At 48.5% G+C, this 27,841-nt stretch overlaps 1 protein-coding gene across 2 annotated transcripts in view; it reads left to right on the forward strand.

The window, feature by feature from the left end:
- Window positions 1–27,841, forward strand: part of EWSR1 (EWS RNA binding protein 1) — a 376,243-nt gene that overhangs the window by 314,298 nt on the left and 34,104 nt on the right. For both annotated transcript variants that reach the window (XM_069214565.1, XM_069214566.1), the window contains exons 13-14: window positions 2,819–2,938; window positions 3,032–3,173. In XM_069214565.1, the coding sequence (XP_069070666.1) occupies window positions 2,819–2,938; window positions 3,032–3,173 (262 nt within the window). The remainder of the gene's footprint in view (window positions 1–2,818; window positions 2,939–3,031; window positions 3,174–27,841) is intronic.

Genomic DNA, 27,841 nt, shown 5'->3' on the forward strand with positions numbered 1-27,841 from the left:
ACTCAGCACAGACACACTGCTTTCCAGCTTGTGTGTGCTAGTGGGGATAAAAAGACTAAGTCGACATGGCACTCCCCTCAGGGTGCCATGCCAACCTCACACTGCCTATGAAGTATGGATAAGTCACCCCTCTAGCAGGCCTTACAGCCCTAAGGCAGGGTGCACTATACCATAGGTGAGGGCATAACTGCATGAGCACTATGCCCCTACTGTGTCTAAGCAAAACCTTAGACATTGTAAGTGCAGGGTAGCCATAAGAGTAAATGGTCTGGGAGTCTGTCAAAAACGAACTCCACAGCACCATGATGGCTACACTGAAAACTGGGAAGTTTGGCTCACCCCCTTTGTTACAGCACCCCAGGGCACTCCAGCTAGTGGAGTTGCCCGCCCCCTCCGGCCACGGCCCCACTTTTGGCGGCAAGGCCGGAGGAAATAATGAGAACAACAAGGAGAAGTCACTGGCCAGTCAGGACAGCCCCTAAGGTGTCCTGAGCTGAGGGGACTCTACCTTTTAGAAATCCTCCATCTTGCAGATGGAGGATTCCCCCAATAGGATTAGGGATGTGCCCCCCTCCCCTCAGGGAGGAGGCACAAAGAGGGTGTAGCCACCCTCAGGGCTAGTAGCCATTGGCTGCTAACCCCCCAGACCTAAACACACCCCTAAATTCAGTATTTAGGGGCTCCCCAGAACCTAGGAACTCAGATTCCTGCAACCTAAGAAGAAGAGGACTGCTAAGCTGAAAATCCCTGCAGAGAAGACGGAGACACCAACTGCTTTGGCTCAGCTCTACCGGCCAGTCTCCCCCCCCCCCCCCTCTAAAGACACTGCTCCAGTGACGCTTTCCACAGGGACCAGCGACCTCTGAAGCCTCAGAGGACTGCCCTGCATCTAGAAGGACCAAGAACTCCAGAGGAGAGCGGCTCTGTTCACCCAAGACTGCGACCTTGCAACAAAGAAGCAACTTTGAAACCACTTGCGTTTCCCACCGGAAGCGTGAGACTTGGCACTCTGCACCAGACGCCCCCGGCTCGACTTGTGGAGAACAATCACTTCAGGGAGGACTCCCCGGCGACTGCGAGACTGTGAGTAGCCAGAGTTGCCCCCCCCCAGCGACGCCTGCAGAGGGAATCCCGAGGCACCCCCTGACCGTGACTGCCTGCTTCTAAGATCCGACGCCTGGTAAAGACTCTGCACCTGCAGCCCCCAGGGCCTGAAGGATCCGACCTCTAGTGCAGGAGCGACCCCCAGGTGGCCCTCTCCCTTGCCCAGGTGGTGGCTACCCCGAGGAGCTTCCCCCCCCCCCCCCCCCCCCCTTGCCTGCCTGCATCGCTGAAGAGACCCCTTGGTCTCCCATTGAAACCTATTGAAAACCCGACGCGTGTTTGCACACTGCACCCGGCCGCCCCCATGCTGCTGAGGGTGTACTTTCTGTGTGGACTTGTCCCCCCCCCCCCCCCCCTCTCCCCGGTGCCCTACAAAACCCCCCTGGTCTGCCCTCCGAAGACGTGGGTACTTACCAGCTGGAAGACTGGAACCGGGGCACCCCCTTCTCCATTGAAGCCTATGCGTTTTGGGCACCACTTTGACCTCTTCACCTGACCGGCCCTGAGCTGCTGGTGTGGTAACTTTGGGGTTGCTCTGAACCCTCAACGGTGGGCTACCTTGGACCCAAACTTGAACCCCCTAGGTGGTTTACTTACCTACAAAAACTAACAAACTCTTACTCCCCCCCAGGAACTGTTGAAAATTGCACTAAGTGTCTAGTTTTAAAATAGCTATATGTCATTTATGTGAAAACTATATGCTATTTTGCTAATTCAAAGTTCCTAACGTACCTACCTGAAATACCTTTCATTTGAAGTATTACTTGTAAATCTAGAACCTGTGGTTCTTAAAATAAACTAAGAAAAGATTTTTCTAATCAAAAACCTATTGGCCTGGAATTGTCTGAGTGTGTGTTCCTCATTTATTGCTTGTGTATGTACAACAAATGCTTAACACTACTCCTTTGATAAGCCTACTGCTCGACCATACTACCACAAAATAGAGCATTAGAATTCTCTTTTTGCCACTATCTTACCTCTAAGGGGAACCCTTGGACTCTGTGCATACTATTCCTTACTTTGAAATAGTGCATACAGAGCCAACTTCCTACAATGCCTGAACTATCTTATGTGATAACAAGTTTCACATCCTTTCATCTTTTGGAACTGTTCAGAGAATGCCTTCAACATACATATAAGGGCTTACTTGTCATTAAAATCACGTTGACACCAAATGTTCTCCACTTATAACTTGCAGATTATCTTACCTTACCTCCCAGCAGAGAACCCTGCTGCCGTCACTATGGTTTTGCAGCATGAACCTTTTCTCGATTTCCATGCTGTGCGTTACTATGCCATCTAGTGGTTGGGTTCAAAATTGTAGTCCCTCTCTGTTTTTTGCGAGTCGACCACCATTTGGAGGTATGTCCATCTCCTTTGTGACGTCACAGTGCCCCAAAACTTCCTGAGAAATTTCCAGATCCAACCACTAGATGGCAAAATAACACACAGCATGTGAATCCACAAAACTCTTTATGGCGCAAAACTACTCCTGGTAAGTAACTATTTCTTTTTGACCCCTTATGCATTTGTAAGTGAATGCCATGGACAGTATTTGTACTATGCAGAGAACACCCCAAAAAATACCCAGTGTCCATAGATTGTTGCTACTTGATTGTTACACAAATTTCCGGACCCACTGCCTGATACTACCGGTGGATCTCTTTTGTTGACAGTAAATTATTTTCTTAATCGTTACATTTTCTTGTTTCAGGTAAAGAATTTAAGGGGAACAAGTTGAAGGTAGCTATGTCTCGAAAGAAGCCTCTCCTGAACAGCATACGTGGTGGAATGCCCCCACGTGAAGGGCGTGGGCTACTTCCTCTCAGGGGAGGTAAGTTGATAGTTTTTGTGAAATTATGGGGACTTCAAATTATGTGGTTGTTACTTCAGTATTTACACTGGTTGAAAAAACATTTTCCTACAGGTCTTTTAGGACGTGGAGGTCATGGTGGTGAACGAGGAGGTGGCGGTTTCCTCCCAAGAGGAGGACCCCGTGGTGGTGGTAGAGGGAGCCCTCTAACGGGAAATGCACCGGCCAGAGCAGGAGATTGGCAGTGCCCAAATCAGTATGTATTTGTAATCCGATCTGTCTAGCTGCATCATCCTGGCTAATATGGTTAATGTGCATAGTCATTGGAATAACTTTGCATTTGTGTGATGCTGAAACACAGAGGTCTTTCCAGCTGTGTTAAGGCATTCTTTGAATGTTACTTTTTCTTTTTAAGTATGGTACTTTAAAAACCATTGCAATCCAAATGATGTAAAGAGCGGTACTTGCTGGTCCTATGTTTCATTTTGGTAAATTAAACCCCCCCACCCCACCCCCCAAAAGATTGTCATGTTGCTTTAAGGCAGCCATAAAAAGTTCTGCCTTCTGAGGGAGTTGATTATCCATCCTAGTTTCTGCTCAGTGGTTACAGTCCTGGACCACTGGTTCCTGCCTTTTCAGACTTATTCCTGTTTGAAATGATAATGTGAAGCAATATTTCTTTAGTATTAGATCTTTCATAGATTCACATGCTTGAATCGTTCCCTGTCGTTGAAGTCGGAATCCCTCTATATCCTAGTAAGCAGTAGCATTAGTACAATAGGCTGTAAAGGGAATGCAAAGTTCAACTTATTAGCCTATCTATGTCCTTTTTAAATTTAAAAAAAAAAAAAAAAAAGCTGGCCAATGACCAATCAGCCGACAGTACCCTTCAGAACCCTCACCACAGTGTGGCTCCAGTTCCTCAGATTTTCCACTGCTCATCGTGTGATGGGAGTCTCCCTGAGCTCTGCTTAGTTTTTCTTCAGAACAGTTGTTTTCAAGAGGATTTTGTCAGGTCAGATTTGAATTTAATCTTCTTTCAACCTACACCTCTGATCATGTCAGAATACCCAAAAAGGGTCTATTTAAGCCATCTAAGACCTGTGGCAAAAGGAGATTACACTCAGAGGACCCTCATATCTGTATTTACTGCCTGTATCTAGAGCATAAAGTTTACGACTGTAAGGTCTGTCGTACTTTCTCCGAGAAACCCCTAAAGGACAAGTAGGGAAGGCTACTCTTGTGATTGCAGAGACTTAAATCAAAGGAACACCCACTTTCTGAGGAGAGTGATGACTCTTAACAAACCGTAAGGTCCCACAAGAGAGACAGATCCGAGGAGAGTGAGCCTTCAGAACACACCGGAAAGGCTCCTAAAAGTCTCACCAGATAGATACTTTAAAAAAGTGACAATTTTTCATAGAGATTCCTCACAGGCCTCTTTAGAGCCCCCCCACCACCAGCAGTGAAGGAAGTTTCTCTTAAGAAAACATCAAGATCACTTCCTTTATCTAAAGAACTTGTTTCTGTGTGTAAAAAAAAAAAAAAGCAAAAATGTCCTCACTGTCGACATCACCACCATGACGTTGATGTTCACCACTGGAGCATCACCAGTGATAATCTCTTCATCTCCACTAGCATTAACCATAGTCTTCTATACAATAACAGTCTGGAGAAACAGCAGTTTTCTTTGTAATGTCAAACTCGGCGACAACCACCACTGTCAACTGACTTGTAAAAAAAGCAAACTATCAACAATAGCTTTACCATCACAATTGACTAGAACCTTGTCGACGACGGCCCCATCTGACATCCGTCGACCACACCGATGACTATTTCCTCAATAAAAATTGCCACTACTACTTACAAATTTAAGAAAACATTGTAAACGACATCCATCTATATCACTGTTGACAAGCACTAAAGACGCCTCTTATACACTTAATGCCTACATCAAGCATGTCATTCACTAAAGTACCTCCAGAGGAGGTTTTACTTCCAGAGCACACATCACTGAGCAAAATTACTCCATTCCCACTGGCTCATCTCCTAGATGAGAACTCAGAGGATGAAGGGCCTTTTGGAGTGGCTCACAGCCCTTCAGAATTGCAAGTTAAACAGACTGCAAGGAGGAGGATGGCAACTGTTTTTATCAGGGAGATTTGTATTTAGGTGAACACACACAAGACCACTATTGGGTCTATTCTCCACAAGGTCACCATGAGCAAACAATCCATATGCCACAAGGCCGGATATCAATCTTTAAGCGTTGCTCCAGGAATTTTACAAACCCTTTCCTGAACCTGCTCCATCTGCACACCCGTCACACCTTCAAACACCCATAAGGTCACCACATCAAATGGCAGTTCTTCGTCCAACAATACTGCCTCTATCAGTGACTCCTTTGTCAGCACTACCATTGGCAGACCCACCAGCAAATAACCATTGACACCTCAGAAGCCGATCCCACCTCTACAACCTCCAGTAGACTCGCCACCAAACGATATAGGTGGTTTTCATAATATAATGCACCGTGCTGCAAAGAGATTCCAATTACCCTTAACCACCAAATGGACAGCTTTTTATAATTTCAAGGAGCCAGTGAGAACGTTGGTGAAGGAAATACTCATAATAGATTTTATCTGGCAAGAGGTTATCAGCACTATGAAAAAACAGCCACTATACCAGCAGTCATGCCCAGACTGTATATAAGCCAGCCAGACTGCCGGGGAGTCCTCCCTGAAGTGTTGGTTTTCCGCAGGTCGAGCCGGGGGCGTCTGGTGCAGAGTGGAAAGTCTCACGCTTCCGGTGGGAAACATGAAGTCTTTAAAGTTGTTTCTTTGTTGCAAGAAAGTTGCAGGTTGTTGAACAGGGCCGCTGTTCACAGGAGTTTCTTGGTCCTTGGGTGCAGGGCAGTCCTCTGAGGCTTCAGAGGTCGCTGGTCCCTGTTGGATGCGTTGCTGTTGCAGTTTTCTTCGAAGTTGGGAGAAAGGCCGGTAGGGCTGGGGCCAAAGCAGTTGTCTGTCTTCTCTGCAGGGCTTCTGGTCAACAGTCCTTCGTCTTGTTACGGTTGCAGGAATCTAGTTTCCTAGGTTCTCGGGAGCTCCTAAATACTGAATTTAGGGGTGTGTTTAGGTCTGAGAGGGCAGTAGGCAATGGCTACTGTCCTGGAGGGTGGCTACACCTTCTTTGTGCCTCCTCCCTGGGGGGAGGGGGGCACATCCCTAATCCTATTGGGGGAATCCCCCACACACAAGATGGAGGATTTCTAAAAGTAAGGGTCACCTCAGCTCAGGACACCCTAGGGGCTGTCCTGACTGGTGGGTGGCTCCTCCTTGTTTTTCTAATTATCTCCTCCAGCCTTGCCGCCAAAAGTGGGGGCAGTGGCCGAAGGGGCGGGCATCTCCACTAGCTGGGATGCCCTGTGGCGCTGTAACAAAGGGGGTGAGCCTTTGAGGCTCACCGCCAGGTGTTAGTTCCTGCAGGGGGAGTAGAGAAGCACCTCCACCCAGTACAAGCTTTGTTCCTGGCCACAGAGTGACAAAGGCACTCTCCCCATGTGGCCAGCAACATGTCTGGTGTGTGGCAGGCTGGCAGAAACTAGGCAGCCTACACTGAAAGTTGGGTAAGTTTTCAGGGGGCATCTCTAAGATGCCCTCTGGGTGTATTTTACAATAAATTGCACACTGGCATCAGTGTGCATTTATTGTGCTGAGAATTTTGATACCAAACTTCCCCGTTTTCAGTGTAGCCATTATGGAACTGTGGAGTTCGTGTTTGATAAACTCCCAGACCATATACTCTTATGGCTACCCTGCACTTAGTGTCTAAGGTTTTGCTTAGACACTGTAGGGGCATAGTGTTCATGCACATATGCCCTCACCTGTGGTATAGTGCACCCTGCCTTAGGGCTGTAAGGCCTACAAGAGGGGTGACTTACCTATGCCACAGGCAGTGTGAAGTTGGCATGGCACTCTGAGGGGACTGCCATGTCGACTTAGTCATTTCCTCGCCATCAGCACACACAAGCTGTGAGGCAGTGTGCATGTGCTGAGTGAGGGGTCCCCAGGGTGGCATAAGACATGCTGCAGCCCTTAGAGACCTTCCCTTGCATCAGGGCCCTTGGTACCAGGGGTACCACTTACAAGGGACTTATCTGAGTGCCAGGGTTATGCCAATTGTGGCGACAAAGGTACAATTTAGGGAAAGAACACTGGTGCTGGGGCCTGGTTAGCAGGGTCCCATACACTTTCATGTCATAACTTAGCATCAGCAAAGGCAAAAATTCAGGGGGTAACCATGCCAAGGAGGCATTCCCTTACAAAAGGGTTCTAAAATCTCAGGAATGGGATTCTATTCCTTTCTCATCAGGAGAAAGTCAGGATTCTGGCACCTGATCTTGAATGTGGAAATTAAATAAGTATTTTAAAAAAAGCAATCATTTGGCATGATCACCTTACAAGATATCTTACTCCTTTTAAACCATGGGGACCACATGAAAGCTCTCCACCTCCAGGACACACATTTCCATATCCCCTTTCATCCCAAACATCGAAAGTACTTATGATTCCAGGTATCCAGCACCCACTTCAAGTTCGAGGTATTTCCCTTCGGGGTAGTCAGCTCCATGAATATTCACCAAATGCTTTGCACTGGTGAAAGCCCACCTAAGACCAAGAGGAGCCCAAGCATTCCCCTACTTGGATGATTGGTTAATTAAAGCCCCAACATCTCAAAAGGACAAAGCACATACAAAACTGTCTCATGCTGTTCAAAAAATTAGGTCTCACAACGAACATTGTAAAGTCCTCTCTCACTCCGAAGACAAAGCTATCTTTCCTGTCTGCAGTTTTAGACACCAACACAAAGTTTCCACCTCCCTGGAAAGACAGAAGAAGAGCCAGCAATTGGTCCAAAAACTCACCAAAAGTAAGTCTGTTTCAGTTCGGATGTACAAATCGCTCTTGGAAATGCTATCCTCTTACATTCTTCCAATTCCATATTGCAAGCTTCACATGTGTCCATTGCGAGAGAAAATAGACCAGCAGTGGACACAAGCATAGGGACCTTTCGATGATACAATTCAAATCACCCCAATAATGGTTTCTTGCATGTAATGGTGGGCTCAGAATAGAATATCTCAAAAGGTCTAACATTTCTACCACCAGTGGCAGACTTAACAGCAGGCGCGTCCCTACTGCAATGGGGTGTTCATCTCCAAGACCTCTCAATTAGCAGAAGATGGCCACCCTCCCAAAGGAGAATGCACATATGTTTTCTAGGACTGAAGGCCATAGCTCTTGCACGATCCCTTCTGGTGTTACTATCTTGCGTAGTACTGGCATTTGCAGTTGTTCATGGTCGCAAATAGGTCAAGTCGTGGAGAGCCTCATCGACTGAAGATGGTTTGTAGAAGTTGATGGTCTAACTCCCACTTGTGGCAAGTTGAAGTCAACCCTCCCAGGATACCTTTAATTCCTCAGATAATGAGGAAAATGATGATAGAACCATGCATAAATATCCTAATTGCTTCCAGATAGCCCAGTCAATTCTGGTACACAGTTACCCCTGCATTCAGAACAACCCCACATACAACTGCCACCCAGTTCGACATTATTAACAATGAAGAAGGGCCAGATCCTACATCCCAGTAAGAGTTCTGCATTTATCGGCCTAGCTCCTGAATTCCATGTCTTTGAGAACCAAAACATTTTCACTGCCTAGAGAAATTCTGGTTAAGGCAAGAACAGGCTCCACCAACAAGTCATAAACTGAAGTGGAAACACTTCTGTATTTGGTGCCAACAACAGTTTTTATACCCATTCTGTTCAGCTCCTGAACAGAATTTACCATATCTGCTGCAGCTAGCAAAATCAGGCCTTGCGCATTCATCCATTAAGGTACATCTAGCAGCAGTGTCTCGTTTTAGGAGGACTGACAACTCACCCTCTCATTGGTCATCAATGATCATCAAACAGTTCATAAAAGGGCTTTTCAGGGTTTTCCCTCCTGTGAAGGAACCACCTCCTACTTTGCATCTCAATGTTGTATTGAGCCAATTGATGGGCGCCTGTTCGAACCAACTGTTTTATGCCAATAAGGTGAGCCAAATTTCTCATTCCTTCCATTTCTCTCAACCCCCTTCCCTTTCCAGTTCATATCACTGTTATTTACATATATAAACTGACTGTTCTGATTCAAGGTTGTGAATCTATTAAAAATCCCATACTGGAGAAGAAAATAAGCGTTCGATGGCATATGTTGCTGCAGATACACATGTTTAGCACAGTCCGCTGCCTGGTGTTGGGCTCGGAGTATTACAAGTTGTTTTTCTTCGAAGAAGTCTTTTTTGGTCACGGGACCGAAGGACTCCTCCCTCTTCGGCTCCATTGCGCATGGGCGTCGACTCCATCTTAGATTGTTTTTTTCCGCTGTCGGGTTCGGACGTATTCCTTTTCGCTCCGTGTTTCGGTTCGGAAAGTTAGTCAGAATCTCGGAAGAAAGCGTCCGTATGGTTCCGTTCGGTATCGGGATAGTTAGGTACATCGACACCGATCATCGGAAGACTTTGGGGTAGCTTCGATTCCCCCATCGGGGCCTGGTCGGCCCGACCGTGTGTGACATCGAAGCCGATGGAACGGACCCCGTTTCGTTTCTGCCCAAAATGTCACAGTAAGTATCCTTATGCAGATCAGCACTTGGTCTGTAACTTGTGCTTGTCCCCCGAGCACAAGGAGGATACCTGTGAGGCCTGTCGAGCCTTCCGGTCCAGAAAAACACTCAGGGACCGAAGAGCCAAGCGTCTACAAATGGCGTCCACGCCAACAAAACAACGTTTCGACGACGAAGAGGAAACATTCTCGGTTCCGGAATCAGAATCCGTAGACTCCGACGTCGAACAACAGCAACAAACAGTGAGTAAGACGTCGAAAATTAAAACCATCGAGAAGACAAAAGCCCAGGGGACGCCACTGCCAACAGGCCATGGCTCGACCCATAAAACCGGCGACCCGTCGAAGGCGCCGAAAAAGGGCACGCCCATAGCGAAGACACCCGACTCCGGTCGAGGGACCGCCATGGAGCAACCTCGGAGCCGAGATAGCGGCTCCGAGAGGCAAAAACAAAATGCCGGCACCGAAAAACATCGGCACCGAGACACACTGCCGAAAGCCACAAAAATTCTGTCGGTGCCGAAGCCGAAAAAAGATTCTCTCTCGGCGCCGAAAAGTTCCACACCTTCATCCTACACAGAGGAACAAGGAATAAGTGGCCAGATGCACAGATTTGGACAAGAGCTCCAAAGTGTAGAATCAGACTACACACAAAAGAGACTGTACATCCAGCAAGACACAGGGAAGATATCAACCCTTCCCCCAATAATGAGGAAAAGAAGGATCGGACTTCTCAAGGATGACGCACAACCACAAGCCAAAGTGGTTAAAGTCACGCCTCCGCCCTCTCCACCACAACAGGCATCGCCGGCACAAACACCGCCACAAATGCACTCACCAGCGCAAACTACCATAAGTCAAGATAATCAGGATCAAGACGCTTGGGACCTATATGACACCCCAGTGCCGGACAATGATCCCGATTCATACCCCACAAAGCCGTCACCGCCAGAGGACAGTACCTCATACTCGCAACTGGTGGCTAGGGCTGCAGAATTCCACAATGTCCAACTGCATTCCGATCCTATAGAGGATGATTTTTTATTTAACACCCTCTCGGCTACACATAGCCAATATCAATGTCTCCCAATGCTACCAGGGATGTTACGGCACGCAAAACAAATTTTTGATGAGCCCGTAAAATCAAGAGCCATCACCCCAAGGGTGGATAAGAAATACAAACCACCACCCACAGACCCAGTGTTTATTACTTCGCAGTTACCACCTGACTCCGTAACAGTAGGGGCAGCTCGCAAGAGAGCAAATTCCCATACATCTGGCGACGCCCCACCTCCGGACAAAGAAAGCAGAAAATTTGATGCGGCAGGAAAAAGAGTAGCATCACAGGCAGCCAACCAGTGGCGCATCGCAAATTCTCAAGCGCTGCTGGCCAGATATGACCGCGCACACTGGGATGAGATGCAACTTCTCGTAGACCATCTTCCCCAGGAATACCAAAAAAGGGCGCAGCAAATAGTTGAAGAGGGACAAACGATCTCAAACAATCAAATCCGCTCTTCACTGGACGCAGCCGATACTGCAGCGAGAACAGTCAACACTGCTGTCACCATAAGGAGACACGCTTGGCTCCGCACTTCAGGCTTCAAACCTGAAATCCAGCAGGCTGTCCTTAATATGCCCTTCAACGAGAAACAACTTTTTGGCCCTGAAGTGGACACAGCCATTGAAAAACTTAAAAAGGACACAGACACGGCCAAAGCCATGGGTGCACTCTACTCCCCGCAGAGCAGAGGCTCTTTTAGAAAAACTTCATTTAGAGGGGGGTTTCGTGGCCAACCCACAGACACCACCAGCCAACAAACAAGAACCACACCATATCAGGGTTCATTCCAAAGGGGAGGTTTCAGGGGATATAGAGGAGGTCAATTCCCAAGGAGTAGGGGAAGATTCCAGACTCCAAAAACACCTCCACCTAAACAGTGACTTTCAAGTCACACAACCCCTTCACTCAACACCAGTGGGGGGAAGACTAAGCCAATTCTACCAATCTTGGCAGCAGATTACAACAGACAATTGGGTATTAGCAATAATCCAACATGGCTATTGCATAGAATTCCACAAATTCCCACCAAACATCCCTCCAAAAACACGCAAAATGTCACCAACATTTAGAACTTTTAGGACTAGAAGTTCAAGCACTACTGCAAAAGGATGCAATAGAATTAGTACCAGTACAACAAAAAAACACAGGAGTTTACTCCCTGTACTTTCTAATTCCAAAAAAAGACAAAACATTAAGACCAATATTAGATCTCAGGACACTAAATACCTACATCATATCGGACCACTTTCACATGGTCACACTACAAGACATCATTCCACTGCTCAAACAGCAAGATTACATGACCACATTAGACCTAAAAGATGCGTACTTTCATATACCGATACATCCTTCTCACAGAAAGTACCTAAGGTTCGTATTCAAAGGAATACATTACCAGTTCAAGGTGTTGCCATTCGGAATAACAACTGCACCAAGAGTATTCACAAAATGTCTAGCAGTAGTAGCAGCACATATCAGGAGACAACAAATACATGTGTTTCCTTACCTAGACGATTGGCTAATCAAGACCAACACAGTAAGTGCACAAACACCACATATGTCATACAAACCCTTCACAAACTGGGTTTCTCCATCAACTATACAAAGTCACACCTCGCACCGTGTCAGACACAACAATATCTAGGGGCAACCATCAACACATCAAAAGGAATTGCCACTCCAAGTCCACAAAGAGTTCAAGCATTCCACAAGGTAATAAGTGCTATGTTTCCAAACCAAAAGATACAAGCAAAATTTGTGCTAAAACTTCTAGGCATGATGTCATCATGCATAGCCATTGTCCCAAACGCAAGACTACACATGCGACCCTTACAACAGTGCCTAGCATCACAATGGTCATAAGCACAGGGTCAACTTCTAGATCTGGTGTTGGTAGACCGCCAAACATACCTCTCGCTTCTATGGTGGAACAGCAACAATTTAAACAAAGGGCGGACATTTCAGGACCCAGTGCCTCAATACGTTATAACAGATGCTTCCATGACAGGGTGGGGAGCACACCTCAATCACCACAGCATTCAAGGACAATGGGACGTACACCAAACAAAATTTCATATAAATTACCTAGAACTGTTAGCAGTATTTCTAGCGTTAAAAGCCTTTCAACCCATAATAACACACAAATACATTCTGGTCAAAACAGACAACATGACAACAATGTATTATTTAAACAAACAAGGAGGAACACACTCAACACAATTGTGTCTCCTAACACAAAAAATATGGCAGTGGGCGATTCACAACCACATTCGCCTAATAGCACAATTTATTCCAGGGATCCAAAACCAACTAGCAGACAACCTTTCGCGAGATCACCAACAAGTCCACGAATGGGAAATTCACCCCCAAGTTCTAAACAATTACTTTCAAATTTGGGGAACACCCCAGATAGATTTGTTCCCAACAAAAGTGTAAGGAAATGCCTCCTTGGCATGGTTGCCCCCTGACTTTTTGCCTTTGCTGATGCTATGTTTACAATTGAAAGTGTGCTGAGGCCTGCTAACCAGGCCCCAGCACCAGTGTTCTTTCCCTAACCTGTACTTTTTTATCCACAATTGGCAGACCCTGGCATCCAGATAAGTCCCTTGTAACTGGTACTTCTAGTACCAAGGGCTCTGATGCCAAGGAAGGTCTCTAAGGGCTACAGCATGTCTTATGCCACCCTGGAGACCTCTCACTCAGCACAGACACACTGCTTGCCAGCTTGTGTGTGCTAGTGAGAACAAAATGAGTAAGTCGACATGGCACTCCCCTCAGGGTGCCATGCCAGCCTCTCACTGCCTATGCAGTATAGGTAAGACACCCCTCTAGCAGGCCTTACAGCCCTAAGGCAGGGTGCACTATACCATAGGTGAGGGTACCAGTGCATGAGCATGGTACCCCTACAGTGTCTAAACAAAACCTTAGACATTGTAAGTGCAGGGTAGCCATAAGAGTATATGGTCTGGGAGTCTGTCAAATACGAACTCCACAGCACCATAATGGCTACACTGAAAACTGGGAAGTTTGGTATCAAACTTCTCAGCACAATAAATGCACACTGATGCCAGTGTACGTTTTATTGCAAAATACACCCCAGAGGGGTGCCCCCTGAAACTTAACCGACTGTCTGTGTAGGCTGACTAGTTCCAGCAGCCTGCCACACTAGAGACATGTTGCTGGCCCCATGGGGAGAGTGCCTTTGTCACTCTGAGGCCAGTAACAAAGCCTGCACTGGGTGAAGATGCTAACACCTCCCCCAGGCAGGAGCTGTAACACCTGGCGGTGAGCCTCAAAGGCTCACCCCTTTGTCACAGCACAGCAGGGCACTCCAGCTAGTGGAGTTGCCCGCCCCCTCCGGCCCCGGCCCCCACTTTTGGCGGCAAGGCCGGAGAAAATAATGAGAATAACAAGGAGGAGTCACTGGCCAGTCAGGACAGCCCCTAAGGTGTCCTGAGCTGAGGTGACTCTAACTTTTAGAAATCCTCCATCTTGCAGATGGAGGATTCCCCCAATAGGATTAGGGATGTGCCCCCTCCCCTTGGGAGGAGGCACAAAGAGGGTGTACCCACCCTCCGGGCTAGTAGCCATTGGCTACTAACCCCCCAGACCTAAACACGCCCTTAAATTTAGTATTTAAGGGCTACCCTGAACCCTAGAAAATTAGATTCCTGCGACAACAAGAAGGACTGCCTAGCTGAAAACCCCTGCAGAGGAAGACCAGAAGACAACAACTGCCTTGGCTCCAGAAACTCACCGGCCTGTCTCCTGCCTTCCAAAGAACTCTGCTCCAGCGACGCCTTCCAAAGGGACCAGCGACCTCTGAATCCTCTGAGGACTGCCCTGCTTCGACGACGACAAGAAACTCCCGAGGACAGCGGACCTGCTCCAAAAAGACTGCAACTTTATCCAAAGAAGCAGCTTTAAAGAACCCTGCAATCTCCCCGCAAGAAGCGTGAGACTTGCAACACTGCACCCGGCGACCCCGACTCGGCTGGTGGAGAACCAACACCCCAGGGAGGACCCCCGGACTACTCTACGACTGTGAGTACCAAAACCTGTCCCCCCTGAGCCCCCACAGCGCCGCCTGCAGAGGGAATCCCGAGGCTTCCCCTGACCGCGACTCTCTGAAACCTAAGTCCCGACGCCTGGAAAAGACCCTGCACCCGCAGCCCCCAGGACCTGAAGGACCGGACTTTCACTGCAGAAGTGACCCCCAGGAGTCCCTCTCCCTTGCCCAAGTGGAGGTTTCCCTGAGGAAGCCCCCCTTGCCTGCCTGCAGCGCTGAAGAGATCCCTTGATCTCTCATTGACTTCCATTGCGAACCCGACGCTTGTTCTAACACTGCACCCGGCCGCCCCCGCGCCACTGAGGGTGAAATTTCTGTGTGGGCTTGTGTCCCCCCCGGTGCCCTACAAAACCCCCCTGGTCTGCCCTCCGAAGACGCGGGTAATTACCTGCTGGCAGACTGGAACCGGGGCACCCCCTTCTCTCCATTGAAGCCTATGCGTTTTGGGCACCACTTTGAACTCTGCACCCGACCGGCCCTGAGCTGCTGGTGTGGTAACTTTGGGGTTGCTCTGAACCCCCCAACGGTGGGCTACCTTGGACCAAGAACTGAACCCTGTAAGTGTCTTTCTTACCTGGTAAAACTAACAAAAACTTACCTCCCCCAGGAACTGTGAAAATTGCACTAAGTGTCCACTTTTAAAATAGCTATTTGTGAATAACTTGAAAAGTATACATGCAATTGAAATGATTCAAAGTTCCTAATGTACTTACCTGCAATACCTTTCAAACAAGATATTACATGTTAAATTTGAACCTGTGGTTCTTAAAATAAACTAAGAAAAGATATTTTTCTATAACAAAACCTATTGGCTGGATTTGTCTCGGAGTGTGTCTACCTCATTTATTGTCTATGTGTATGTACAACAAATGCTTAACACTACTCCGTGGATAAGCCTACTGCTCGACCACACTACCACAAAATAGAGCATTAGTATTATCTATTTTTACCACTATTTTACCTCTAAGGGGAACCCTTGGACTCTGTGCATGCTATTCCTTACTTTGAAATAGCACATACAGAGCCAACTTCCTACAGGCACCGTCTATGGACATGGTTGGAACACCAGGGCATTTCCCTGGTCATTCAAAACCTGGCAGGCTCTTTGCACATAAGAACCGACAAACTCAGTTGTCAATGCCAAGCAGATCACTAATGCCATCTTCATCTGGGGGTGGTACAGTCCCTCTTCCAAGAGTAGGGAGATCCTTATTTAGATTTATTCTCCACGCCAAGATCACTTAATGTCAGCAGTACTGCGCACTGGAGTTTCCAAGGCTGCTCGTTTGGAGATGCTTCTAGTCTCAAGTGGTGCTCCGGCCTCTTGTACACCTTTCTGCCAAGACTTCTCAAGAAGATCAGGAATAACCAGGCCCAAGTTGTTCTTGTGGTGCAGGATTGGGCACCAGAGAATCTGGTATCCTGAGATGTTGAGCATGAGTATTGACCCCTCTGGTCAAGCTGTCTCTTCAGGAGGCTCTTCTGTCAGAGCAACAGGAAAGGTTTTTGCACCCGAGCCTGCACACCACCTTCATGTGTGAAGGCTGAACATTTGACAGTTGATGGCTTTCGACCTTCCTTCCAAAGTCTGTGATGTTCTGGTAGCCAGGCGTCCCTCCACCAAATTGGTATATGCCTGCCGCTGGGTTAAATTCATGGCATGGTTTGCATCAAAAAGCATGGATTTCGCCCATTTGCTCTTTTCTCAGGTACTACTTGTTCTTTCTTTAGCCCAACCGGGCACAGTTAAGAGCTATCTGTAAGGAAATGCCTCCTTGGCATGGTTACCCCCTGACATTTTGCCTTTGCTGATGCTATGTTTTGAATTGAAAGTGTGCTGAGGCCTGCTAACCAGGCCCCAGCACCAGTGTTCTTTCCATAACCTGTACTTTGGTATCCCCAATTGGCACACCCTGGCATCCAGGTAAGTCCCTTGTAACTGGTACCTCAGAGACCTTCCCTGGCATCAGGGCCCTTGGTACCAAAGGGCTGCAGCATGACTTATGCCACCCTGGAGACCCCTCACTCAGCACAGACACACTGCTTGCCAGCTTGTGTGTGCTGTTGAGAACAAAATGAGTAAGTCGACATTGCACTCCCCTCAGGGTGCCATGCCAGCCTCTCACTGCTATGCAAGTATAGATAAGTCACCCCTCTAGCAGGCCTTACAGCCCTAAGGCAGGGTGCACTATACCATAGGTGAGGGCACCAGTGCATGAGCACTGTGCCCCTACAGTGTCTAAGCCAAACCTTAGACATTGTAAGTGCAGGGTAGCCATAAGAGTATATGGTCTGGGAGTTTGTCAAACACGAACTCCACAGCACCATAATGGCTACACTGAAAACTGTGAAGTTTGGTATAAACTTCTCAGCACAATAAAAGCACACTGATGCCAGTGTACATTTTATTGTAAAATACACCCCAGAGGGCACCTTAGAGGTGACCCCTGAAACCTTAACCAACTATCTGTGTAGGCTGACTGGTTCCAGCAGCCTGCCACGCTAGAGACATGTTGCTGGCCCCATGGGGAGAGTGCCTTTGTCACTCTGAGGCCAGTAACAAAGCCTGCACTGGGTGGAGATGCTAACACCTCCCCCAGGCAGGAGCTGTCACACCTGGCGGTGAGCCTCAAAGGCTCACCCCTTTGTGCCAGCACAGCAGGATACTCCAGCTAGTGGAGTTGCCCGCCCCCACTTTTGGCGGCAAGGCCGGAGAAAATAATGAGAAAAACAAGGAGTCACCACTGACCTTTCAGGACAGCCCCTAAGGTGTCCTGAGCTGAAGTGACTCTAACTTTTAGAAATCCTCCATCTTGCAGATGGAGGATTCCCCAATAGGATTAGGGATGTGACCCCCTCCCCTTGGGAGGAGGCACAAAGAGGGTGTACCCACCCTCAGGGCTAGTAGCCATTGGCTACTAACCCCCCAGACCTAAACACGCCCTTAAATTTAGTATTTAAGGGCTACCCTGAACCTAAGAATTTAGATTCCTGCAACTTACCGAAGAAGAAGACTGCTGAGCTGAAACCCCCTGCAGAAGAAGGAAGAAGACACCAACTGCTTTGGCCCCAGTCCTACCGGCCTGTCTCCTGCCTTCTAAAGAACCCTGCTCCAGCGACGCTTTCTCCAGGACCAGCGACCTCTGAATCCTCAGAGGACTGCCCTGCTTCCAATGTAGGAAGTTGGCTCTGTATGTGCTATTTCAAAGTAAGGAATAGCATGCACAGAGTCCAAGGGTTCCCCTTAGAGGTAAAATAGTGGTAAAAATAGATAATACTAATGCTCTATTTTGTGGTAGTGTGGTCGAGCAGTAGGCTTATCCAAGGAGTAGTGTTAAGCATTTGTTGTACCTACACATAGACAATAAATGAGGTACACACACTCAGAGACAAATCCAGCCAATAGGTTTTTATATAGAAAAATATCTTTTCTTAGTTTATTTTAAGAACCACAGGTTCAAATTCTACATGTAATATCTCATTCGAAAGGTATTGCAGGTAAGTACTTTAGGAACTTCAAATCATCAAAATTGCATGTATACTTTTCAAGTTATTGACAAATAGCTGTTTTAAAAGTGGACACTTAGTGCAATTTTCACAGTTCCTAGGGGAGGTAAGTATTTGTTAGGTTAACCAGGTAAGTAAGACACTTACAGGGCTTAGTTCTTGGTCCAAGGTAGCCCACCGTTGGGGGTTCAGAGCAACCCCAAAGTCACCACACCAGCAGCTCAGGGCCGGTCAGGTGCAGAGTTCAAAGTGGTGCCCAAAACACATAGGCTAGAATGGAGAGAAGGGGGTGCCCCGGTTCCGGTCTGCTTGCAGGTAAGTACCCGCGTCTTCGGAGGGCAGACCAGGGGGGTTTTGTAGGGCACCGGGGGGGACACAAGTCCACACAGAGATTTCACCCTCAGCAGCGCGGGGGCGGCCGGGTGCAGTGTAGAAACAAGCGTCGGGTTTGCAATGTTAGTCTATGAGAGATCTCGGGATCTCTTCAGCGCTGCAGGCAGGCAAGGGGGGGATTCCTCGGGGAAACCTCCACTTGGGAGAGGGACTCCTGGGGGTCACTCCTCCAGTGAAAGTCCGGTCCTTCAGGTCCTGGGGGCTGCGGGTGCAGGGTCTCTCCCAGGCGTCGGGACTTTAGGTTCAAAGAGTCGCGGTCAGGGGAAACCTCGGGATTCCCTCTGCAGGCGGCGCTGTGGGGGCTCAGGGGGGACAGGTTTTGGTACTCACAGTATCAGAGTAGTCCTGGGGTCCCTCCTGAGGTGTTGGATCGCCACCAGCCGAGTCGGGGTCGCCGGGTGCAGTGTGGCAAGTCTCACGCTTCTTGCGGGGAGCTTGCAGGGTTCTTTAAAGCTGCTGGAAACAAAGTTGCAGCTTTTCTTGGAGCAGGTCCGCTGTCCTCGGGAGTTTCTTGTCTTTTCGAAGCAGGGGCAGTCCTCAGAGGATGTCGAGGTCGCTGGTCCCTTTGGAAGGCGTCGCTGGAGCAGGATCTTTGGAAGGCAGGAGACAGGCCGGTGAGTTTCTGGAGCCAAGGCAGTTGTCGTCTTCTGGTCTTCCGCTGCAGGGGTTTTCAGCTGGGCAGTCCTTCTTCTTGTAGTTGCAGGAATCTAATTTTCTAGGGTTCAGGGTAGCCCTTAAATACTAGATTTAAGGGCGTGTTTAGGTCTGGGGGGTTAGTAGCCAATGGCTACTAGCCCTGAGGGTGGGTACACCCTCTTTGTGCCTCCTCCCAAGGGGAGGGGGTCACAATCCTAACCCTATTGGGGGAATCCTCCATCTGCAAGATGGAGGATTTCTAAAAGTCAGAGTCACCTCAGCTCAGGACACCTTAGGGGCTGTCCTGACTGGTCAGTGACTCCTCCTTGTTGCTTTCTTTGTTCCCTCCAGCCTTGCCGCCAAAAGTGGGGGCCGTGGCCGGAGGGGGCGGGCAACTCCACTAAGCTGGAGTGCCCTGCTGGGCTGTGACAAAGGGGTGAGCCTTTGAGGCTCACCGCCAGGTGTTACAGCTCCTGCCTGGGGGAGGTGTTAGCATCTCCACCCAGTGCAGGCTTTGTTACTGGCCTCAGAGTGACAAAGGCACTCTCCCCATGGGGCCAGCAACATGTCTCTAGTGTGGCAGGCTGCTGGAACTAGTCAGCCTACACAGACAGTCGGTTAAGTTTCAGGGGGCACCTCTAAGGTGCCCTCTGGGGTGTATTTTGCAATAAAATGTACACTGGCATCAGTGTGCATTTATTGTGCTGAGAAGTTTGATACCAAACTTCCCAGTTTTCAGTGTAGCCATTATGGTGCTGTGGAGTTCGTGTTTGACAGACTCCCAGACCATATACTCTTATGGATACCCTGCACTTACAATGTCTAATGTTTTGTTTAGACACTGTAGGGGTACCATGCTCATGCACTGGTACCCTCACCTATGGTATAGTGCACCCTGCCTTAGGGCTGTAAGGCCTGCTAGAGGGGTGTCTTACCTATACTGCATAGGCAGTGAGAGGCTGGCATGGCACCCTGAGGGGAGTGCCATGTCGACTTACTCGTTTTGTCCTCACCAGCACACACAAGCTGGCAAGCAGTGTGTCTGTGCTGAGTGAGAGGTCTCCAGGGTGGCATAAGACATGCTGCAGCCCTTAGAGACCTTCCTTGGCATCAGGGCCCTTGGTACTAGAAGTACCAGTTACAAGGGACTTATCTGGATGCCAGGATCTGCCAATTGTGGATACAAAAGTACAGGTTAGGGAAAGAACACTGGTGCTGGGGCCTGGTTAGCAGGCCTCAGCACACTTTCAATTGTAAACATAGCATCAGCAAAGGCAAAAAGTCAGGGGGCAACCATGCCAAGGAGGCATTTCCTTACACAACCCCCCCCCAAACGAAAGAGGATGAGACTAACCTTTCCCAAGAGAGTCTTCATTTTCTAAGTGGAAGAACCTGGAAAGGCCATCTGCATTGGCATGGGCAGTCCCAGGTCTGTGTTCCACTATAAAGTCCATTCCCTGTAGGGAGATGGACCACCTCAACAGTTTAGGATTTTCACCTTTCATTTGCATCAGCCATTTGAGAGGTCTGTGGTCAGTTTGAACTAGGAAGTGAGTCCCAAAGAGGTATGGTCTCAGCTTCTTCAGGGACCAAACCACAGCAAAGGCCTCCCTCTCAATGGCACTCCAACGCTGCTCCCTGGGGAGTAACCTCCTGCTAATGAAAGCAACAGGCTGGTCAAGGCCATCATCATTTGTTTGGGACAAAACTGCCCCTATCCCATGTTCAGAGGCATCAGTCTGCACAATGAACTGCTTAGAATAATCTGGAGCTTTTAGAACTGGTGCTGAGCACATTGCTTGTTTCAGGGTGTCAAAGGCCTGTTGGCATTCCACAGTCCAGTTCACTTTCTTGGGCATTTTCTTGGAGGTGAGTTCAGTGAGGGCTGTCACAATGGATCCATATCCCTTCACAAACCTCCTGTAATACCCAGTTAAGCCAAGGAATGCCCTGACTTGAGTCTGGGTTTTTGGAGCTACCCAGTCCAGAATAGTCTGGATCTTGGGTTGGAGTGGCTGAACTTGGCCTCCACCTACAAGGTGGCCCAAGTAAACCACAGTTCCCTGCCCTATCTGGCATTTGGATGCCTTGATAGAGAGGCCTGCAGATTGCAGAGCCTTCAAAACCTTCTTCAGGTGGACCAGGTGATCCTGCCAGGTGGAGCTAAAGACAGCAATATCATCAAGATAAGCTGTGCTAAAGGACTCCAAGCCAGCAAGGACTTGATTCACCAACCTTTGGAAGGTGGCAGGGGCATTCTTTAAACCAAAGGGCATAACAGTAAACTGATAATGCCCATCAGGTGTGGAGAATGCTGTTTTCTCTTTTGCTCCAGGTGCCATTTTTATTTGCCAGTACCCTGCTGTCAAGTCAAAGGTACTTAAGAATTTGGCAGCACCTAATTTATCTATGAGCTCATCAGCTCTTGGAATTGGATGAGCATCTGTCTTGGTGACAGAATTGAGCCCTCTGTAGTCCACACAAAACCTCATCTCTTTCTTTCCATCTTTGGTGTGAGGTTTGGGGACTAAGACCACTGGGCTAGCCCAGGGGCTGTCAGAGCGCTCAATTACTCCCAACTCCAGCATCTTGTGGACTTCCACCTTGATGCTTTCCTTAACATGGTCAGACTGTCTAAAGATTTTGTTTTTGACAGGCATGCTGTCTCCTGTGTCCACATCATGGGTACACAGGTGTGTCTGACCAGGGGTTAAGGAGAAGAGTTCAGGAAACTGTTGTAGGACTCTCCTACAATCAGCTTGCTGTTGGCCAGAGAGGGTGTCTGAGTAGATCACTCCATCTACTGTGCCATCTTTTGGGTCTGATGACAGAAGATCAGGGAGAGGTTCACTCTCTGCCTCCTGATCCTCATCTGTTACCATCAACAGATTCACATCAGCCCTGTCATGGAAGAGCTTAAGGCGGTTCACATGGATCACCCTCTTGGGGCTCCTGCTTGTGCCCAGGTCCACCAGGTAGGTGACCTGACTCTTCCTTTCTAGCACTGGGTAAGGGCCACTCCATTTGTCCTGGAGTGCCCTGGGAGCCACAGGCTCCAGAACCCAGACTTTCTGCCCTGGTTGGAACTCAACCAGTGCAGCCTTTTGGTCATACCAAAACTTCTGGAGCTGTTGGCTGGCCTCAAGGTTTTTGGTTGCCTTTTCCATGTACTCTGCCATTCTAGAGCGAAGGCCAAGTACATAGTCCACTATGTCCTGTTTAGGCTCATGGAGAGGTCTCTCCCAGCCTTCTTTAACAAGGGCAAGTGGTCCCCTTACAGGATGACCAAACAGAAGTTCAAAGGGTGAGAATCCTACTCCCTTCTGTGGCACCTCTCTGTAAGCGAAAAGCAGACATGGCAAGAGGACATCCCATCTCCTTTTGAGTTTTTCTGGGAGCCCCATGATCATGCCTTTTAATGTCTTGTTGAATCTCTCAACCAAGCCATTAGTTTGTGGATGGTATGGTGTAGTGAATTTATAAGTCACTCCACACTCATTCCACATGTGTTTTAGGTATGCTGACATGAAGTTGGTACCTCTGTCAGACACCACCTCCTTAGGGAAACCCACTCTGGTAAAGATACCAATGAGGGCCTTGGCTACTGCAGGGGCAGTAGTCGACCTAAGGGGAATAGCTTCAGGATACCTGGTAGCATGATCCACTACTACCAGGATATACATATTTCCTGAGGCTGTGGGAGGTTCTAGTGGACCAACTATGTCCACACCCACTCTTTCAAAGGGAACCCCCACCACTGGAAGTGGAATGAGGGGGGCCTTTGGATGCCCACCTGTCTTACCACTGGCTTGACAGGTGGGGCAGGAGAGGCAAAACTCCTTAACCATGTTGGACATATTGGGCCAGTAGAAGTGGTTGACTAACCTCTCCCACGTCTTGGTTTGTCCCAAATGTCCAGCAAGGGGAATGTCATGGGCCAATGTTAGGATGAACTTCCTGAACAGCTGAGGCACTACCACTCTCCTAGTGGCACCAGGTTTGGGGTCTCTGGCCTCAGTGTACAGGAGTCCATCTTCCCAATAGACCCTATGCGTTCCATTTTTCTTGCCTTTGGACTCTTCAGCAGCTTGCTGCCTAAGGCCTTCAAGAGAGGGACAGGTTTCTTGTCCCTTACACAGCTCCTCCCTTGAGGGTCCCCCTGGGCCTAAGAGCTCAACCTGATAAGGTTCAAGCTCCAAAGGCTCAGTTCCCTCAGAGGGCAGAACTTCTTCCTGAGAAGAGAGGTTCCCTTTCTTTTGCTGTGTTGTAGTTGGTTTCCCAACTGACTTTCCTGTTCTCTTGGTAGGCTGGGCCCTTCTTCCAGACTCCAGCTCTACTTGTTCACCCTGTGCCTTGCACTGTGCTCTTGTTTTCACACACACCAGTTCAGGGATACCCAGCATTGCTGCATGGGTTTTTAGTTCTACCTCAGCCCATGCTGAGGACTCCAGGTCATTTCCAAGCAGACAGTCCACTGGGATATTTGAGGAGACCACCACCTGTTTCAGGCCATTGACCCCTCCCCATTCTAAAGTAACCATTGCCATGGGATGTACTTTTCTCTGATTGTCAGCGTTGGTGACTGTGTAAGTTTTTCCAGTCAGGTATTGGCCAGGGGAAACCAGTTTCTCTGTCACCATGGTGACACTGGCACCTGTATCCCTCAGGCCCTCTATTCTAGTCCCATTAATTAAGAGTTGCTGTCTGTATTTTTGCATGTTAGGCGGCCAGACAGCTAGTGTGGCTAAATCCACCCCACCCTCAGAAACTAGAGTAGCTTCAGTGTGGACCCTGATTTGCTCTGGGCACACTGTTGATCCCACTTGGAGACTAGCCATACCAGTGTTACCTGGATGGGAGTTTGGAGTGGAACCTTTCTTGGGACAGGCCTTGTCTCCAGTTTGGTGTCCATGCTGTTTACAGCTATGACACCAGGCCTTTTTGGGATCAAAGTTTTTACCCTTGTACCCATTGTTTTGTGAAGAGGCTCTGGGCCCACCCTCCTGTGCAGGTTTTTGGTGGCCTGTAGAAGACTCTTTACTATTTTTAGTTTTGGTTGTCTCATCATCCTTCCCCTGGGGAGTCTTTGTGACCCCTTTCTTTTGGTCACCCCCTGTTGAAGTCTTGGACACCCTTGTCTTGACCCAATGGTCCGCCTTCTTTCCCAATTCTTGGGGAGAAATTGGTCCTAGGTCTACCAGATGCTGATGCAGTTTATCATTGAAACAATTACTTAACAGGTGTTCTTTCACAAATAAATTGTACAGCCCATCATAATTACTTACACCACTGCCTTGAATCCAACCATCTAGTGTTTTCACTGAGTAGTCAACAAAGTCAACCCAGGTCTGGCTCGAGGATTTTTGAGCCCCCCTGAACCTAATCCTGTACTCCTCAGTGGAGAATCCAAAGCCCTCAATCAGGGTACCCTTCATGAGGTCATAAGATTCTGCATCTTGTCCAGAGAGTGTGAGGAGTCTATCCCTACACTTTCCTGTGAACATTTCCCAAAGGAGAGCACCCCAGTAAGATCTGTTCACTTTTCTGGTTACACAAGCCCTCTCAAAAGCTGTGAACCATTTGGTGATGTCATCACCATCTTCATATTTAGTTACAATCCCTTTGGGGATTTTCAACATGTCAGGAGAATCTCTGACCCTATTTATGTTGCTGCCACCATTGATGGGTCCTAGGCCCATCTCTTGTCTTTCCCTCTCTATGGCTAGGATCTGTCTTTCCAAAGCCAATCTTTTGGCCATCCTGGCTAACTGGATGTCCTCTTCACTGGGGCTATCCTCAGTGATTTCAGAGGTGTTGGTCTCTCCTGTGAGGGAACCAGCATCTCTGACTATTATTTTTGGAGTCAGGGTTTGAGGGACCCTGTTCTCCCTAGATAGGACTGGTAGGGGGGAATTTTCCTCCAAGTCACTATCCTCTTCCTCTGAGTTGCCACCCTCAGAGGGGTTGGCCTTTTCAAACTCTGCCAAAAGCTCCTGGAGCTGTATTTTGGTAGGTTTGGGGCCCATTGTTATTTTCTTTATTTTACAGAGTGACCTTAGCTCCCTCATCTTAAGATGGAGGTAAGGTGTGGTGTCGAGTTCCACCACAGTCACATCTGTGCTAGACATTTTGCTTCTAAAAGTTGGAATACTTTTTAAGAATCTACAACTGGTTCTAGAATCTAATTCAAACTTTTACAAACTTTTAAACTCTAAAAGAAATGCTAAACAGGATCTAACACAAGGCCCTAGCAGGTCTTTTAAGAATTTAGAAAACTTTTCAAATTGCAAAAATCAATTTCTAATGACAATTTTGGAATTTGTCGTGTGATCAGGTATTGGCTGAGTAGTCCAGCAAATGCAAAGTCTTGTACCCCACCGCTGATCCACCAATGTAGGAAGTTGGCTCTGTATGTGCTATTTCAAAGTAAGGAATAGCATGCACAGAGTCCAAGGGTTCCCCTTAGAGGTAAAATAGTGGTAAAAATAGATAATACTAATGCTCTATTTTGTGGTAGTGTGGTCGAGCAGTAGGCTTATCCAAGGAGTAGTGTTAAGCATTTGTTGTACCTACACATAGACAATAAATGAGGTACACACACTCAGAGACAAATCCAGCCAATAGGTTTTTATATAGAAAAATATCTTTTCTTAGTTTATTTTAAGAACCACAGGTTCAAATTCTACATGTAATATCTCATTCGAAAGGTATTGCAGGTAAGTACTTTAGGAACTTCAAATCATCAAAATTGCATGTATACTTTTCAAGTTATTGACAAATAGCTGTTTTAAAAGTGGACACTTAGTGCAATTTTCACAGTTCCTAGGGGAGGTAAGTATTTGTTAGGTTAACCAGGTAAGTAAGACACTTACAGGGCTTAGTTCTTGGTCCAAGGTAGCCCACCGTTGGGGGTTCAGAGCAACCCCAAAGTCACCACACCAGCAGCTCAGGGCCGGTCAGGTGCAGAGTTCAAAGTGGTGCCCAAAACACATAGGCTAGAATGGAGAGAAGGGGGTGCCCCGGTTCCGGTCTGCTTGCAGGTAAGTACCCGCGTCTTCGGAGGGCAGACCAGGGGGGTTTTGTAGGGCACCGGGGGGGACACAAGTCCACACAGAGATTTCACCCTCAGCAGCGCGGGGGCGGCCGGGTGCAGTGTAGAAACAAGCGTCGGGTTTGCAATGTTAGTCTATGAGAGATCTCGGGATCTCTTCAGCGCTGCAGGCAGGCAAGGGGGGGATTCCTCGGGGAAACCTCCACTTGGGAGAGGGACTCCTGGGGGTCACTCCTCCAGTGAAAGTCCGGTCCTTCAGGTCCTGGGGGCTGCGGGTGCAGGGTCTCTCCCAGGCGTCGGGACTTTAGGTTCAAAGAGTCGCGGTCAGGGGAAACCTCGGGATTCCCTCTGCAGGCGGCGCTGTGGGGGCTCAGGGGGGACAGGTTTTGGTACTCACAGTATCAGAGTAGTCCTGGGGTCCCTCCTGAGGTGTTGGATCGCCACCAGCCGAGTCGGGGTCGCCGGGTGCAGTGTGGCAAGTCTCACGCTTCTTGCGGGGAGCTTGCAGGGTTCTTTAAAGCTGCTGGAAACAAAGTTGCAGCTTTTCTTGGAGCAGGTCCGCTGTCCTCGGGAGTTTCTTGTCTTTTCGAAGCAGGGGCAGTCCTCAGAGGATGTCGAGGTCGCTGGTCCCTTTGGAAGGCGTCGCTGGAGCAGGATCTTTGGAAGGCAGGAGACAGGCCGGTGAGTTTCTGGAGCCAAGGCAGTTGTCGTCTTCTGGTCTTCCGCTGCAGGGGTTTTCAGCTGGGCAGTCCTTCTTCTTGTAGTTGCAGGAATCTAATTTTCTAGGGTTCAGGGTAGCCCTTAAATACTAGATTTAAGGGCGTGTTTAGGTCTGGGGGGTTAGTAGCCAATGGCTACTAGCCCTGAGGGTGGGTACACCCTCTTTGTGCCTCCTCCCAAGGGGAGGGGGTCACAATCCTAACCCTATTGGGGGAATCCTCCATCTGCAAGATGGAGGATTTCTAAAAGTCAGAGTCACCTCAGCTCAGGACACCTTAGGGGCTGTCCTGACTGGTCAGTGACTCCTCCTTGTTGCTTTCTTTGTTCCCTCCAGCCTTGCCGCCAAAAGTGGGGGCCGTGGCCGGAGGGGGCGGGCAACTCCACTAAGCTGGAGTGCCCTGCTGGGCTGTGACAAAGGGGTGAGCCTTTGAGGCTCACCGCCAGGTGTTACAGCTCCTGCCTGGGGGAGGTGTTAGCATCTCCACCCAGTGCAGGCTTTGTTACTGGCCTCAGAGTGACAAAGGCACTCTCCCCATGGGGCCAGCAACATGTCTCTAGTGTGGCAGGCTGCTGGAACTAGTCAGCCTACACAGACAGTCGGTTAAGTTTCAGGGGGCACCTCTAAGGTGCCCTCTGGGGTGTATTTTGCAATAAAATGTACACTGGCATCAGTGTGCATTTATTGTGCTGAGAAGTTTGATACCAAACTTCCCAGTTTTCAGTGTAGCCATTATGGTGCTGTGGAGTTCGTGTTTGACAGACTCCCAGACCATATACTCTTATGGATACCCTGCACTTACAATGTCTAATGTTT

This window comes from Pleurodeles waltl, chromosome 11, assembly GCF_031143425.1.
Source record: "Pleurodeles waltl isolate 20211129_DDA chromosome 11, aPleWal1.hap1.20221129, whole genome shotgun sequence".
Taxonomy (NCBI): Eukaryota; Metazoa; Chordata; class Amphibia; order Caudata; family Salamandridae; genus Pleurodeles; species Pleurodeles waltl.